The sequence below is a fragment of the Monodon monoceros genome, unplaced genomic scaffold, assembly GCF_005190385.1.
Source record: "Monodon monoceros isolate NGI ecotype Baffin Bay Population unplaced genomic scaffold, NGI_Narwhal_1 Super_Scaffold_22, whole genome shotgun sequence".
NCBI lineage: Eukaryota > Metazoa > Chordata > Mammalia > Artiodactyla > Monodontidae > Monodon > Monodon monoceros.
Genome location: NW_021703779.1, coordinates 55940024 through 55958068, shown reverse-complemented (window position 1 = coordinate 55958068; position 18045 = coordinate 55940024). Strand labels below are relative to the sequence as shown.

At 41.8% G+C, this 18045-nt stretch overlaps 1 protein-coding gene across 1 annotated transcript in view; it reads right to left on the bottom strand.

The window, feature by feature from the left end:
• Positions 1-14774: 14774 nt before the first annotated feature.
• AR (androgen receptor) overlaps positions 14775-18045 on the bottom strand; it is a 162978-nt gene continuing 159707 nt past the window's right edge. Inside the window, exons 6-8 of the mRNA XM_029240565.1 lie at positions 16982-17112; positions 15965-16122; positions 14775-15323 (exon numbers count right to left, since the gene is read on the bottom strand). Coding sequence (XP_029096398.1) covers positions 15168-15323; positions 15965-16122; positions 16982-17112 — 445 coding nt within the window. The 3' untranslated portion in view covers positions 14775-15167. The remainder of the gene's footprint in view (positions 15324-15964; positions 16123-16981; positions 17113-18045) is intronic.

Genomic DNA, 18045 nt, shown 5'->3' with positions numbered 1-18045 from the left:
TGAGGGCATTATACTAAGTGAAATAAGTCAGACAGAGAAAGACAAATACATCTCACTTATATGTGGAATGTAAACAAAACAAAATAAAGCAACAACAAAAAATCCCAATAAAACAAACAAAAAAACAACCAAACTCATAGAAAAAGAAATCAGATTTGTGGTTATGAGAAGCAGGGAGTGAGGGGCAGGGAAATTGGATGGAGGTGTTCAAAATGTACAAACTTCCAGTTATAAGATAAGTACTGGGGATGTAATGTACAACATGATGACTATAGTAACACTGTTGTATGGTATATTTGAAAATTGTTAAGAGAGTAGACCTTAAGAGTTCTCACCACAAAGAAAATAAAACATTTTTTTAGTATCTATATGAGATGATGGATGTTAACTAAACTTACTGTGATAACCACTTCACAATATATGAAAGTCAAGTCATTATGCTGTACACCTTAAGCTTACACAGTGCTGTATGTCAGTTATCAATATATCTCAATAGAACTGGAAAAATAAAAGAACTGGATAAAAATTAAGTTAATGAGTATCTTTATCTTCTTTCTCCGCAAATTAAGGACTTCAGTTTTATAACTGTAATAATCCCCTCTCAATATATAAGCAGTTTTCAGATTCTTTAATTCTATCTTGTTATTTTCCCACAATATTAGACATCACTATATTTTTTGCATATAGTTAATGTATGTTTAGATTTATTCACATATTTATGAATATCTTTGCTCACTATTACCTCTTGCATCTCAGACCTTCCATCCAAGATCTTTTCCCAACTATCTGAAGTATGTCACTTAGAATTTCCTTTACTGAGGATCTGGTCAAAAATATCTTTATTTTAACTTGAAAGATAGTTCTGCTGGGTAGAGAATTCTCTCAGTATATCAAAGTTCATTTTCCACTCTGTTCCGCTACCATTATTATTATTGATAAGTTAATCTTAAGTGTAGTGGCTATTTCTTTGTAAATAATGTTTTATTCTAGTTATCCCTCCTCGCTGACTGCTTTTGTAATATTCTTTTCCTTTAGCATTCTGTAAAATCACTGTGATGTGTCTAGCATAAAAAGAAACAAAATTGAGCTAGTGTGGATTTCTTTTAATTGTCTAGCTTGGGATTTGTCAGGAATGTAGGTCTTAATGATGAATGTCTTTCAACAATGTTGAAAAATTCTCAGTTATTATGTTTTTGAATATTGCCTTTTTCCTACTCCATGACTATGCTCTGGAAGTCTAGTTAGATATATATTAGATCTATCTGCACTACCTTCTTGTCTGTTAACCTTTCATATTTTCCATTTTATTTCATTTCTGTTCTATATTATGGATAATTTGTTTGCATCCATCTTTCATTTCCCCAATTTTCTCTTTAGTTGCATATATTATGTGTTCTAACCAATCAATATAGATTTAATTCTACTATTCTACTTTTTTAGTTGGAGAGATTCTATTTTATACTTTTTCTAATATGCTTGGTTGTTCTTCGTAGTCTCTTGTTCCTTGTATCTATTTCAAGCATTTTATAAATTTACTTAATCACTTTAAGTAAAGTTAATTTTATATTCTAAATGTGATGGTTTTATATTCTATAGTCTGTGGGTCTGATTATGTTGTTTGTTATTTCTGAAGACTTTTACTCAGGGTGTCTTGTTTCTTTGTGTGTTTTGTAAATTTTGACTGTGAGATGCTTATTTTATTTGGACCTTTATGTATAGAAATTTTTGAGGTCTAGATGAAAGTTACATTCTTCTACAGAGGATTTGCTTTTGCCAGTCTCCTGTGAGAACCACCAATCTAGGATGTCATCTTTTAGTTTTTCAGACCTCATTAGTATCTTGAATTAGGACTAAAAACTATATGAAGGCCACTTATGGTTATAAATTCTCATGAGAGGTTTATTTTTCTCCTCCACCCAGTGCCAAGGTGAAGCCAGGCAGGTTTCCTTGCCATCTCCTTCTGTGAAACAGATTTAATTCTTCTTCACTCTTACATTGACTTCACTCTAGTCTTTATCTCATATTCCTTCACCTCTTGCAGTCATCAATGTAGAAATTCAGTCTTCCAGGTCTGGTAAAACCCCTAGGGCAAAATTTGGATTTGATACTCATTTACCTCAGTGTTCCTACTTTAACTTCCTTTTTGGCTGTGGATTTTTTTTTTACTATCATACTAATTCAGCAATGAATTTTAAAATATTATTTTTATATTTTACATTATATTTTAATTGTTTTCATTGGGAGAGTCATTCAGTCTATCTAGCAAAACACACTGCTAAAAATAGAAGTCTCTAGCCAACTTCTAAAATAACAGTGCTTCCTTCCTGTCACATATTTAACTGGGATATTAATAATTCCTGCTGTGCTTTCCTTATAGGGTTCATGTGAGTCTCCAATGAGATAGTTGATATCAAAGTGCTATATGGTATAAAGCACTATTTAAAAGACAATAAATTGCTATTATAACTAAGTGCAAGCCAAAGCAGTGGTGTGGGGTTAGGGGAAGGAGATTCAAAGTTTAAAGGAGAGAAAGCTGATTTCCGGCTGAGGAAATAGGGAAAACATACTGGAGTTGGCTTTTGAGCTGAGCCTTAATGTGTAGGAAGGATTTACCTAGGCAGAAGTGGAGGTGGTCATTTCAAATGAAGGGCACTGCATGAATGAAGGCTAATAGAATGTGTTGCTCTATTCCCAAAGGGAGGTCTTTGCTCTGGTCTCTTGTCCATTAGTGCTTATCTAATGGCACTGCCTGTACTCTGGTTCCTGACCTAGACCATTAATAAAGTCCATACCACGTCCACCTCAGAGATTCCTCAAGCAGTCACAGTTGCCCATGTTTATTCTGTACAAGAGATATATCTAGCAGGGTCTTCGGTCCATATCAAAATTGTCCAGGTACAGAATGACCCAAAATGCATTAGGAGAAATATACTCTCACCAAGAATGACGGGTGTCTTAGGCAAGATGGCATGCTGTATGGTATAGGCTGTTGTGGAACAACAAGCAATGAAATACTCGCTATGTTGTCAAGGATGCTGGTGACTGGACATTTGCAAGTACAGCAAAAATATCATTAGTCTTTTCCATGGTACAGATTCTAAAATAGAGGAATGAGATTACAGGCATGGGAGTGAGATAAAGTTGGAAATTCCCAGATTGACAAAATTCTGGTTTTAGCCAAAAGTTTCACAGAATCTAAGAAGGCATGTAAGAGCTAGAAGAAACTAGCCTAGTTCTTATCTCCCTTGCTCTACAGATAGGGAGACTGAGGCCCAGAAAGGGGAAAGAGCCTGCTAAACTTCACCTGATGGTTAGTGGCAGAAGCTGGTACTCTGATTTCTGATCCAATGCTCTTTCCCCTGCATGCCTTTATAGACAAATATGCTCATAGGTTTTTTGGACACCCAGTGAACTGCTGTACCCCAGGCACCTCTAGCCAGAGACAGGAAAGGAAAGCAAGAGGCTTGGAAAGACACTTGAGGGATGGTAGGGTTGGAACAGACAATTCTTCCTCCCAAAAGTACTCATCTGAAGTTTGGGGAGTAGGTGGCTACTCTGAGGAAATCATGGGCTCATGTACACCAGACATCTCTTTCACTCTTGGAATGAGTAGTTGTAAAGGCAATTCCATTGTGATATCATTCCTTCCTTATTCCTATTTGTAATGCATTCCTTGGGCCTCTTTGCAAAAGACTGAGAAAATCAACCAGGCTTTCAAAAAAGAAACTATACCGCAGTGATCAAAATCGTAGGCTTTGACAACAAACGTACTTTAGTTTGAGTTCAGGCTTTATTACTTAGAAGTAACCTTGGGTCTGAGCCAGAAATAATTTGGGTCAGGGCCTCAGTTTCTTTCTATTATGGGAGTAATTGTGCTCAACTCATAGGGTTAATATAAGGATTATGTAAGATACGATACAAAGAGCTTTGCCTTAGCATTTCTTGGCACATAGTAAGCGCTCAATACATTTAATACTATTATTATTATTACTATTATTACTTTGAGTCAATCTCTGTGTTACCCTCTACTATATTCTTTCTTATACATGTTTTGATAAAGCTTTCAACTCCCCAAACTAATTATGTTACAGCTTTGTTCAAAAATCCTTAGTTATCTCAACTGGTGTTCTGTAATTACTTGTTAGGTGTGGCAAATAATACGTTGATAATATCTTAAACATTGAAATTGGTGAATAATTTTCTTAATATTATACTATAGGAGGTTCAAGATTTTCCTTTCAATATTGTCAGTCTAGGGCTTCCCTGGTGGCACAGTGGTTGAGAGTCCGCCTGCCGATGCAGGGGACACGGGTTCTTGCCCCGGTCCAGGAGGATCCCACATGCCGCGGAGCGGCTGGGCCCGTGAGCCATGGCCGCTGAGCCTGTGTGTCCGGAGCCTGTGCTCCGCAACGAAAGGAAAAAAAATATTGTCAGTCTCACTTGTATTCGTATTTTCTCTCTTAAGTGGGAGAGAAAGGGGCTAAGTGACAGTTGTGTGTCAGGAATTGCATATAACCCTGGAGGCTCCCTTGAGGGCATGTCACATATGTGGCCATTAGCTTTCACTTGTCGCAACTGAGAATGACTGGCCTACAGAAGAAATTTCTTTTCTTTGTGGCACACGCAGGCTTTTCTCAATAGACCTTAGCCCAGATTCATCTCCAACTATTCCTTTCTACTAGTTCCTATTTGCTTTGTCCCAAAGCAGTAGCCATATACTCTTTCCTGGCTGCTCAGCTACCTTTCCCTCCTGTGGAATTTCATCTCACTGTTCAAGGCCTGAGTCAGATATCATCACCTCTAGGAAGGTGGAATGTTGTATATTCTTCTCCAGCATTTTTCCTGACTTCCTGTTTTGATGAATGAATGAGGCCCCACATCCATAGAGCACCAATTTGGTTGGCTTCCCATAGCCTCCACTACCCCTTATGGGGTATGAAGCTGCTGGTGATCCTCTCTGGGATGCCCTGTCTCTCATCCAGGAACATCATGCCAGTAAGTGTCACTTAGGAAGACCATGGCAGGTATAGGTGGCATAGTAAACAGTATATACTGTCATGACAGAGACCCTTGAACACATTCCAAGGATTATACCGTGTCCAGGTTTTTGATAGATTGTTCTAATGTGAGGAGCCTAAAACTGGAAATCAGGAGATTCAGGGCTTCCAGTTCAGACTTAGGGTCATTAATTATTCAGGAGCAGCCTTTGGGCCAATCACGTCACTGTGCTGAGCCTCAATTTCCCTATCTGAGAAATGGGCTTGATCCCTGTTTTGCCTGATTTCAGGATGTTATGAGGTTCAGATGAGATCATGTGTCTGGGAACTGAAATGGTGGCAACGATTTTTATAGCTCCCTTTAACCTTGGAATAGAGGCTCAACTCTTTAGTGTGACACATGAATACTCACTGGCTTTTGCTTGTGCTTCTTTCTTTACTCTTTTCTCTCACACCCATACCCTTTTTCAAACTTTTCACTCAGGCTAAACTAAACAATTTGTCTTTTCCCTTACAAGGTTGCTGCCTCTTGCCTGAGAAAGAATGCCCCTTTCTCTACCTTCAACCCCATCTTCACTGAACTTGGGTCACAGCCTAGACTTCTCTAAGAAGTCTTCCTTGACCTTCCCACTAGACCAGGCTAGGCATCCTTCTTCTGCATCCCAGCAGAAACTTGCACTTCCCTCACCATAGCACCCATTACATTATAATTGTCTGTGTCTGTCTGTTTTTCCTACTAGACTAGAAGCTCCATAAGGACAGAGACCATGTCTGTCTTGTTCCTATGTGGGGTACATAGTGGTTACACAAATAAATAATTGTTGAATAAATGAAAGAACAAATGAATGAGGGGATAATTGGATACTGTGTCCCCATGAAGAGTCCCTGCAGTCTCTTGAGGTGGTGGGATTCTCCCACAAGGTTAGTCCAATCCTGAAATTATCTACTCTTGGCACTGTGTATAAGCATCAAAAGGACTTGTTTTCTTTGGAGACAAGTGTCACTGCCTAGGTGGTAAGTGATGTGTCTCTCACAGCACTTTCCTACTCGGTTGGCCTATTTTCTGGTCTTAGATTTGAATTGCTTCAATGGGGATTCAGGGGACAGTTTGCATAGAGTCTGGCTTAAGTCAGCTTTTTTGGTACAGTCTTGCTGATTGGCAGTCAAAGTTTTGCAAATACTCTTCTCTTCACTTGAAGTACTTTGGGAAAAAAGTTGAGGGAAGAGGGGGAAGTTGTGGCCTGAAAAAATGGTGGCAGAAGAATCTGAGAATTTGAATCATCTGCATCTGCCTATTAACTCAGAAAACTAGGTTTTCATACTTCAGTGTGTCTTTTAAATGTTTCTCATTGCTTCTACAGTCCCAATTCCAGCTCAACCAATAATTCTCTTCTTTCACTCTCCCCTGCAATGGCATGAAGGAAACCTCTGTGAGTGGGTGGTAGGTGAAGTAGGTACTGCAGTTGGAGTAGAGATCCTTGGGCTGTATACAAGGGAACCACAGATGAGAAGTGCAGGCTCTCTCACCAAGGTTCTGAACCAGTATGCAAGGGGATGTAAGAGGTTTTCAGGTACTCTGCCACCCTGGCATGCTGCCTGCCAGCATATGAACGGGCTATGAGCTGGGTGTGCTAGAGCTAGTCCCTTGACACAGGTCCTAATTCACAATAACATTCAACAAGCTTTATGTCGTGACTCCCTTATGTAAAGAATGCAAAATTTGGGCTAGATGCTAAGATCCCTTCTATCTCTAAAAGGCAGCAATTAGAAATCAGGGGTTAGACAAATCTTGTCTGAGGAATAGATGTGGGAGGGTCTGAGGAATAGATGTGATAGGTTGAAGTCCCAGACTGGCCTGGCCTAAGGCATTTAATAGACTGTAAACTCACTGAAAGCATGGACTGTGGCTTAACTCCTACTTATCTATGCTATTTATGAGATCATCTAAATGGTAAATTATTTTACTTTTGAGCAGTATCCCCATCCATCAAGGGGTTGACAGCATTTATTACACAGGACTCAATTTTTGTTTTGACCCTCTGCCCCAGGTGTTTGGTAAATTTTTATTGAGTACAAACATGGGGATTCTAGTTACAAAACTATGCGTTCTAGGGGTAATAAAAGGCCCTTTCCTTTTCCTTTTATGTTACAATTTTTAAAAGTGTTGCTGTAGTTTGCAATAACCACGGTGTACACATTGGAAGCGGCTCTACATCTCATCTAGTTCTATTTCGCATCTTCAGACACACTCATTTTATAGGTGAGAAAACTAAGGTCAAGAAAAGGGGAGAGGGTTGTCCAGTATCATACAGTGAATCAGCAGGTCTGAATCCTAGCTATATACTATATGATCATGATTAAGTCACATGTAAGACTCCTGCCTCCAGGCTCTTTTTAATCCTCTAGGTGTCCTTTTCCCCCTGACCTCTGTGCTTTTCTACTCCTTGGAAAATCTATGGTGGATGATAACTACTGTGTCACTTTAGGCATGAGCTGAGTGGTCAATGAAACCAAATAGGGTGGCTGTTAGGTCACTCTCTGTAGGTCCAAGAGAAGAGAAGCTAAGCAATGGTGGTCAGAGGGGCTCTTTTGCAGGCAGGCTCTGACTTCCACACACAACCCACAAACATTCATATTCTCTCCTTACTTAGACACACACAAACAAACACACATCCTAAGAGTCTCTTTGTCTCCTCTCCATCAAGCATTGCTCTCAGGAAAAGTTTGAGAAATTCATCTACTCTGAAGTGGTCAGTGATAAACATGGCTCAATGTGGGATCACTCTCAGGGGTTCTGGCATTTTATCAGGGATCAAACCCAGAGCAATAAGCCCACCAGTTGGGTCATATACATTCTTACTGAATCCCCAATCTGGCCCAGTAAAGAGGCACTGTGACAACCCCTATTACAGGTGAGGACACTGAGACATAGAGAACTTTCCCATTATTCCTTAACACATCTGTCACACTTCATTGATGGCCTGTATCTCAAGCCCAGAATTCAATTTGGGATCTCATTAAGTATTCACACTCAGAGGAAACAGGAGTGGGCTTTGCTTGAACTTTTGCAAACCCAAAGAAGGCTGGCTCAGATTTTACCTTGATGGTCAAGGACGATATAGGCCCTCAAAATCAGTGAGGGTGTGAACATGCCCATTTTTTACCGGAAGCTTGGCAAGAACAGGGCAGTGAAGCCCCTACCCATTTTATGCTCCCACGAGGATGAGAATGAGGGTGAACAGCTGGGTTTTGTATAGCTTTCTCCTGGTTGACAAACTCAGGCTTTTTGATAAGAAGTTGTAATGGGTGGCCAGTGTCCATCTGTGTTTTGTAGCCCAGACCTTTTGATATTTTGGTGGTCCCAGGTCAAACTATGCTAAGGCCAACACAGGACAAATTTATAACCGCTGTACAAAGATTTTTTTAAATATATTAAAATCAAAGTAGCATTAAAAAGCCACTGGGCATGATACCAATTCGACTTCAATAAAGACAGCCAATAAAAAGAGCTAATTAAAAGAACTCTGATGACATTCATCTGAAATTTTAGATTGTTTTATGTTTTAACAAATTAACAACGGTGATAAGAGGACATTAGCAGCTTTTCTTGGGTCTCTTTGTTAACAATAACTTGAGCTTGCAGCCACAACAGGGGCTGTGGCCAAGTTTTAGCTGGCAGACCAGCAAGGCAATATTTTACACAATGGATGACATTTCTGAAAGCAGAGACAGAGACAAACCCAGAGTCACACATGTATTCCAACAAACAAGTTTCTGCCATTTTTAATTGTATTTAGAGCAACAAAAGATTCCAAGATTACAAAAAGTGAATAGAACACTAACGCTTCGGGCTGGTCCTGCTGCCCAGTGGAGGCCAAGTGCCGCTGTGAGAACTGAAGCCCCATCGAAAGAAGTTTCAAGCAAAATTAATGTTTCTTTGAAAAAAAACCTTTTATATGATGCTTTTTTTCTTTTTAATTTTTTCCCTCAACATAAAAAAATAATTCTTACATCTGGTTACATAGTCTGCTCCCTCCTGCTGCCAAATGAATCTCAAGGACAGCACAAGAATGTCATGTCCAAGGCACTCCCTAATCAATGTTCCAGTCTAGGGGAAAGCAGAAAAGTTTTACTGAGTAGTGGGAGGGGACTCTCTTTTTAGTTTGGGTCATCCCAATGGTGGCTACTCTCAGCACCTGAGTGGCTTATGGGATAGGACAACCCCACATGCACTTCACTGCAGGACAGTTAGCACCAAGGGCTAAGGTTGGGAGAGACTGCAGGCCTGGTCTATGTAAATGCTCAGGGAAGAGAGTTCCAAAATGTGAAGCATCAGCCCAGGAGGGTACCACCAGAGAAGCAGCAGCATTCCAGAATTTCCTTTCCTTTGGGACATATGTGTGGGCTCCAGTCTTTGGTGGCCAATGGAACCTGTAGCTATGTGACAGCCTTTTTAAGTAGTGCAGGTGCAAACTGTTTTAGGCCACAAGGACCACTCAGATGATAGATTCTCATTTAATTCTATAAAAAGCTGAGACAAGTGGGATAAGGAAAGGAATCAGCACTCCCACTCTACTGAATTGGGGTTGGAAACCAACCCATGCACATTATCTATTTTCTGGCCAAATCTAATGGGGAGAAATCAAAGATGAGTCAAAGGCTGCTTTTCCCTTTAAGACTCTGCCTGCTAAATTACAAAATTTACCACTTATTTCTGGAGTGGGAACATTCCGAATGGTTTGTTACCTCAGCTGAAGTGTCTTTGGAGGAGTGAATTGTGGATTTTTCTGCCTTCACCTAGAAATGGTTAAGGGTTGGGAGGCTCTGGGCAACAGACCCCAGTGTCAGTCTCTTAATTGAAGAAGAACACCCTTACCTGTGAGCAGAGATGGACCTGTACCTACAGATAAACTACTTCTAGTACACTGATAAATTTTTTAACAAAGAAAAACACATTTCATTGTCAAAATCTTTACAGAACGTATCCAAAACCAGAATAGACACCCAGTAGCAAGAGCACCTCAGTTGCAGGTGAGTGAATTGTTTGAAATGGAGCACTTGCTCCAGGTTCCCAAGTGCAGGAAACTGCCCTTTTCTCACAGGGATGGCGAAGAACAAAAAATACCCTTCCTTCTTCCAACTGCACAGGTCCCATTAGAGGGTCACTGGCTAATTGCTTGGGTGGGCCTTTGGCCCCAAGTCTGGGCCTTCCCTATGGTAAATCCCAGTCAGTTCCAATAAGACTTCACCACCCTTTACACATTCATCTGTCTTGGGCTAGTAAAGTGCAACACATCACGTACCTTACGCTTTTCCCCCCTCTGCTCCTTTGCAAGGCCTGTGGGTCAGGCCTCAATAGGAGCAGAGATCTCTTGGTTATCTGATCAACCCAGGTGTCTTTTCCATTCTGAGAGAGCTGCCAAAACGTAGCTTTGGCCTCTCTCACAAATACATGGTGTCAATTATGACCTGGAACCAAATATAAAGGTGCAGAGAAAGGTAAAGCTATCAGAACACATTATATCTATATATATAATTCAATTTTGAAACATGGATACAAATACTCATTTACAATATATTTCAACCTTCTGCCTTAAACCACAGAGAACTTTTTTGTGCCATTCAAAGTGGGCAGAAATGAGGATTACTGCCTGCTGTCCTTCTAGTGCAAAATCTAGTCCTTTAAATGCTCCTCTTATCAGCAAGGGCTTCACATCTTCAGATAAGCTAACATTGGCACTAGCAAACACAATGGCCAAGACAGCTCCACTTCTAACCATGCAATGATGGAGCTTTAAGAATTTGCTCAGCAACTACAACAGAAAAGGAAAGCTAGTTCTGCTTATAAAAAATCACTTACTGAAGGACCCATAATCCCTTTCTTTTCAAAATTATCTTCCACTCTTCTAAACGTGTATATTGTGGGGGAAACCCCACAAAACTCTTATAAGTCAGTCACCAGCAAAATCCTTTAGTCTGCCTTTGGATAGGTTACCAAAGAGGCACTAATGCTTGCTCCCTCCCTGCCCTTAAAAATTTTGGTATTTTAGCAGATACAGTGTAATCTTTGGTTACGTAATGCGATGCTCTCATCACTTTGTTTTTTAAAACTGCTTTCACAGATTTTCAAAGAGATTAGTGGTGAGAACAGACCTGCCTATAAAAGGCAGCAAGGGTAGAAATATCCTTTTATAAGAAATTGCACATGCTAAATGGCTTATTTTGACTTTAAGTTTGGGATTGGATCTTGTGTTTTAGCATTCCTGGTTCCCATGAGCCCCTACATGTGGTTGAGCATGACGGCCACCCCCTTGGCCCAGTGCCCTCTCACCTGGGCAACTGGCATAAGATAATTAGTAGTCAACCTCTTGTTTTTCCAGGGCCATGTAGGGACCATGCAGGGATACTTACTGGGCTGTCTGAAGAGAGTCTCATGAAATGCAACCTTAGCACAAGACTGGGAAGGGACAGAGGGAGTGGCTTGGGCTTTTGAGCCATGCCGAATATCAAGGGAGAAAGAAAGGCCATGTCTGTGCTCTGCCTAATGAAACAAACAGAAGCTACTTGATGCTTAAAGTTAGGTCACTTGTGTAGTGTCAGTATCATGTGAATGGTGGGCCTATTTTCTCTTAAAGTACAAATAGAATACTTCTTGCTATATATGTATATATGTATTTAGAAGTAGAGTATGAACAGAGAGGGACTCTAGCATCAGCACATTATTTCTCAACCTGGACAGTCACCTCAGCAACTATCCAGAGGACAGAGTGAAGCTTTTTTTCCCCCCATATTTTAGTGCCAGTGAACATATATAAAAATATATGTATTACTGATTTTCTTTAAGATATATGACAGAATCCTTCAAAAAAACCCTTTCTCATTAAAAAAATAATGAACTCTCCAAGAACAAAGATACTGTCTGTGGCATAGAAAAGCTATGGAACAAAGAACCCAACCCCCGTTTCAACTCAGAGGCCAGGCCTGGGCAAGCTGCCCAATGAACAAGAGCTGAAACTGCCACACGACTCTTTTCTTTGACCACAGAGTTTGTGACCCTGGCTGCTGTCTGCTGCCAAACACAGATGGGGCCTTCTCCCTGGTGCTTCTTCTTTTTCTCTTCCTCACTCTCCATCCCCATTGAGCACTGAAAACCTTTTTGGAGATAGTCCCCGTCGCTTGTCTGGTGAGTGATCCTCATCTTTAAGCTCACCAGTTGTGTGGGTGTGAGTTGCCGATCCTTCAAGGGTGAGCACAGTGTACCAACTACATCAACTCTGTTTGCAGAGCAGAGTGCATGCAAGATGAGACTTCTGTCAATTACACTGGCTGGAACAACAATGGCCAAAAGAAAAAAATAATCCCCCTTTCATCTGTGGGAGACAAAGCCAAGCTAAAATCTCCTTTGCTCACTGAAACCCCAGTGCAAAAACAGTAGGCTTAAATTCTTGTTTAGGCCATTTTTCCCTAGTCTTGCCATTCGGAAATTCGGAGTAATCCAGTTGTTGCTGTTTTTAATTACACTGCCGTTTCACTGAATTTTGGCTTTCACAGATGAAAAACATATATTCATAAAGACAAGAGTCACAACTGGGAAATCCATAAAGATGAAAAACTTGATAGCCAGAGAAATGGAAAGGAGAACATCTAATATTTACAAGGAGAGGTATTAGAATGATATAATTGAATCCATGCACCACAAAAGATGAGAATCATTTCAAAACAGATGTAAAGGAACTATTAAAAGGTAACCTAGTTTAAATGAAAAAGTAGTGAATTTTTTCTCTTTAAAACAGCTAAAAGTGATCCTGTGACCCTACATAAGCCAAATGGTGTCATAACAAAGAAAAACAGAATTGTTCTATCCTACCCCAGAAACAGAACCTGTCAGCTTTAGTTCTGTCCAGCAGTCTTGGATTGGTATAACACCCATCTTAGGTTCCCCTCTCCCTTGTTATTTAAAGAAGCTGTTTTGCAAGTTCATTTGGCTATTAATATCAACAGAAATCAGGGGAGGAAACCCATGTAGATCATATCATGTCACTCAGAAACTATCTTCTCAACGACAAGTAGAGTGAACCAACTGAAATGGGCTGCTTGGTGACTGGCCATTTCTTGTTTAGCAGATGAATTTAAGAGCTAAGTGAGGAGGCAGTGGCCAAGATGAGAAAGTAGGTGGACATTCCCCTGTACTCGCGACTGGGGGACAAACTCAACAGAACAGAGGTGTGCCAAAGGACTATATGAAACCAGTATCCCAGGAACACACCGAGTTCATGGGTGGCAGCCCATTGGAGCCACACCAAACTTTCCAACGGAGGCCATGGTTCTGTAGTCTCAATCTTTCAGCTTCCTCTGGCTGAAAGGCAGCAACAAAGGTGGGGAGTCTGAGTGAGTATGGCCAATGTCAGAGCCCAGAATCAGCAGCAGAGGAGGATGATGAGTAAACTCACCAGATGGTGCCCATCTGGCTTTAGACTTTGCTTCTGAAGACTTTTACTTTAGTAGTCAGTCTTCTCTTGGTTTCTTCTCTCTTCTTCCCATGACTTCTGCAGGTGGATATGCTGGGTGGCAAGGAGAGCATTTACAGAGTTTCTGGTTCTAGTGCCTTCATTCTTCCCACCTTAGTAATTGAGTTTTCTCTTCAACCCTGATCTGGGTAGCCCCTTTAGCTGCTCTGAAGGTGGAAGTCGGCATTTCTCCATTTTGTGGGAAGGTGTCATCTCTGGGGGACAAGAGCAAGACGCTCAGCTTGTCCAATCCCATTGATGCCTTCTTTCCAGTTTGTCTAAGGGCTCCAGAGATCTGATAGTTGATGAGAGACATTTGCTAAGAAGTCTTTGAGCCTACTGGCATCTAGAGATAGACATTGAGACTGCTGGCTTGCTAGTCTTCTTAGTGGTGGGAGTTCTTAGCAGAGAGTCTGTGAACATGCCCAAGGAAGTGGACAAGCTTCACCACTGTGGATGTAATGCAGCATGGTGAAGTTCAGGCCCAGAAAACACTGAAGGGAGGGTGGATGATGCTTGTAGCTGTATGGAGTCAGGCAGAAAACATTCAGATCTTTTAAAGATAAGGGCAAAGAGGGATCAAATCTTCAGTGTCCTAAGTAGGAAAACAGTCAAGCCACCACTTCCTTTTCCTCTGACTGCAGTCCCAAGCTTTTCCCTGGGCCACAAATGGGAAAGCAGACCTGGATCGGAATGGTGACTTACAAAAGGTCAGATCTCCCTCTCCCTCTTGCTGGTCTGATTCTTCAGTGGAAGTGGCCAAGTTTTGGCTAAAGAGAACATTCAGTTCAAAGCTCTTAGAAAAGCTATGGAAAGTCAATTTGAGGGTGGAGGCAGAGGATGAGAGAGAAAGGGACTGGTGGGGGGAGGCCATACAGACAAGTTTTCAAACAAGAAGTACACTTTTCAGTACCATGAACTGCGCTGCAGTTGAGCAGTCTAGCCCTCAGGAGCCAAGGCTCTGGGCAGGTACTGGTGATCCATCTGTCCTCTCTGTCCTCTCTTAAATCTGCCTCCCATCCACGTCAGCTCTGGTGTCACCCTGCCCTCTAATGGCAATAGCCATTGGCAGAAAATAAAGTCTCCCAGGGAGAGAGGGTTTGGGGAAAAAAAGCAGTGACTCCCCATGGGCTTGCAATTTTCACTTTATTCTAGTTACTGTTGGTCTCTTCAGGGATTTCTGTTTGTTTTTATATTTTTTAAGAGGCAAAACCCTAGCAATTTTTTTTGTTTTTGTTTGTTTGTCTTTTGTTTTCCCAGATACTCTTACCTCTCTAAACTTCACGTGGCATTAGGTGAGTAAACGTTTGCATGGCTGGTATACAGTGCAGTGCTATAAACAAGCACAACTTGACACTGTGCCACAGGATCATCACAGATTTAAAGAAATACAGCAGCATTCAAAACACAGATAAGGGCCACAGCGAGGAGCAGAGTTTGAAAGTGCCATGGAGGGTCAGATAGGGAGGCAAAGAAAAGAAAGGAGGAAAAGAGAAAAAAAAAGCCCAGCAAATAGAACTCAAGAACATCTTCATGATAGACTGTACATCAATAGAGGAAATTCCCCAAGGCACTGCAGAGAAGTAGTGCAGAGTTAAAACAGGCAGAAGATTTCTGAGAAAGGGAGTGGGGTGGGGGTGAGGAAATGGGGGCTTCCAAATCTTCACTGTGTGTGAAAATAGATGGGCTTGACTTTCCCGGAAAGGATCTTGGGCACTTGCACAGAGATGATCTCTGCCATCATTTCTGGAAAGTCCACGCTCACCATGTGGGACTTGATTAGCAGGTCAAAAGTGAATTGATGCAGCTCTCGTGCAATCTGCAGAGAAAACAGGGTTGACAAGGAGTTGGCTTCTTGTCAGGGTCTATCCCCACATTCTTTGATTTCCTCCTCTTTCCTTCCATGTCCTTGGGCCTCCGTGTGTGTGTGTGTGTGTGTGTGTGTGTGTGTGCGTGCATGTGTGCATACACACACGTACACTAAATTGTCTCCAGGGAGTCATTGAAGGCTCCCAAGAGATCTCTTACACCATTGCAAGCTCTCTGACTCAAGACTGCGTGTTCCTTTTCCTCAGCATAGACACACACACACACACACACACACACACACACACACACTCGCTCTCTCACACACACACACAAACGCACATGACTCGAGGAAGAGGGGGAAAACATCCAGGTCTGTTTTGTCTGCGTAGAGAACTTATCTACTCTAAGCCCCTTCTCTTGTTTCCCAACTGCTCTGTTCTCAACTCCTCCACCTCTTTCACAACATCCAGCTGGGACACTGTGACCTGTGTTCCTTTCTTCTTCATTGAATTTTCTTCCTGGACCACACTCAAAGCCAGAGGGGAATGGAAGCACCTCCCAACAGGTGGTGCCAGACCTTAGAAGAGCATATTATCACTTGGCTCTATCAGGCTGCTCTCCCTGACAAAGCACCCTCCATCGTTTGCTTACAGGCTGCACAGAGTCCAGGAGCTTGGTGAGCTGGTAGAAGCGCCTTGAGCAGGATGTGGGATTTTTTCTCTTGCATGCAATGATACGATCAAGTTCCTTGATGTAGTTCATTCGAAGTTCATCAAAGAATTTTTGATTTTTCAGCCCATCCACTGGAACTGATGTGGGATGAAGACAGAATGGGGAGGGGAAGCATGCCCACGAAGGAGCATTAGATAAAGCACCAAGTTTTCTGACCACAAACTTGACCCCCACCCCCACAGGGAGAGAACCATCTACTTGGTTTCCTGTCACTTGAGGCCTATATGCCTGGGACCTTCAGGAAGTCTGCTAGGAAGGTCTTAGGGAAAAGGCTAGCTGGACCCAGTGTGTAGGGTATCAAGTAAATAAAATTTACTGAGCTTTTCCATTCTCTAGACTTCTCATCTACACATTTCTTAGGACCTATGGTTTTACGCTGTTCACAGTCTGGTTCTGAATTAGAAAATTAAAACACGTGGTCTTGAATATCAAATTTTGTCTCCTTTCTCCCTCATAGAGGCTAAGCACTCTGCTTAGAAGAGACATTAAAGAAATATTCCTTGGCTGCCAAATAAGCCCTTTCTGAGTTGCTTACACAGAACTTCTCTTTTTGGCAGAAGAGGAAATTCCTTCCAGGAGGCAATCCCTTTTGCCCTACAAGACATATAAGGTGGTCCTTGCCTGTTTCTATGGTAGAAGCTATGGAAAAATTCAGAGACCTGCTAAAACCAGACAAAAAGGCCTTGTACCAGAAAGAGATTGGGGGTAGGTGGGGATCTAATGGAGGTTGAATTATAGCAAAGAAATTGGTCTCTAGCCATGAAATTCATCCTTGTTAGGAAAAAGGATGCTAAGGGAGAGTGGAGGAGGGAAGGTGAAAGAAGAAGGGAAATGTTCAGGAGCTGGCTTCTTCCCAATAATCCTTTAATGAAAAAAGCAGCTTCCCTCTGATCCCCTATGCCCCTAGGGGCATTCTCTGCCCTTCCAGGCACTTACTAATGCTAAAGAGCAGCAGAGCCTTCATGCACAGAAATTCCTGGGGGGTGATTTGGAGCCATCCAAATTCTTGAGAGAGGTGCCTCATTCGGACACACTGGCTGTACATCCGGGACTTGTGCATGCGGTACCTGGGAAGGAAACACAGAGAAAAAAAGAGGAGTAAGGAAAGGCTTACAATAAACCCAGAGAGAATATCTGTGGTTGCCCTCCCCTTTCCAAGTTCTCCAAGAAGAGCTTGCTGTTTCTCTTGCTGGTGCTTCAGTGACAGGAACAAAGTTGTTCTTTTTTTTCCAAAATCGTGATATCATGATAACTACTCATCTTGCCTGGCCAGGATATGGATTACCACATGGAAATTCCAGGTCCCCATGGTCTTCCTGTTTCCTGGCACAAGGACAGGAAAGCCTAACCAAATGAATACAATGGGACTGGCACATCGTCTCCCTGACTAGTCCTAATATCTCAGCTGCAGCCAGAGCCAGAACCTGCCTCCCAGACATTCAAACTTGGAGGATTTCTAGGAGACAGGCCTTAGAAATCAACTCTTAAAATAAGGACATCAGGATTCCCAAGTGACCACACTTCCCATATTAGAAATTTAATCATTTCTTTAAAAACTCCCAGAAAAGGAGATTCCCCATTGTCCCTTTAAATGAGTTCCAATGCTTATCAAATCAGCCAGAAAATATTTCTGAATGTCAAATCTAAATGTCCCCTGCTGAAGCGGAGCCTACTCCCTCATATACTGGCTGTTCCTTATCACAGTTTGGGAGTTATAAACACATGTGAGCTGCTTTTATTATAGTGACTTGTGAAAACATCATCACATTATCACCTATAAATTATATAGGGAAGTGACCAAGGCTTGGACAGATTCTCGAGGGGAGCAACCTCTCTGTTCCATGACTGGCCATGACAAGCCCATAAGAGAAGATACAGCATCCTCCTGCTAGCAAACCTTCCTGGTTTTCAGCACTTCAGAAATTGTGTGTGTGTGTGTGTGTGTGTGTGTGTGTGTGTGTGTGTGAGAGAGAGAGAGAGAGAGAGAGAGAGAGAGAGAG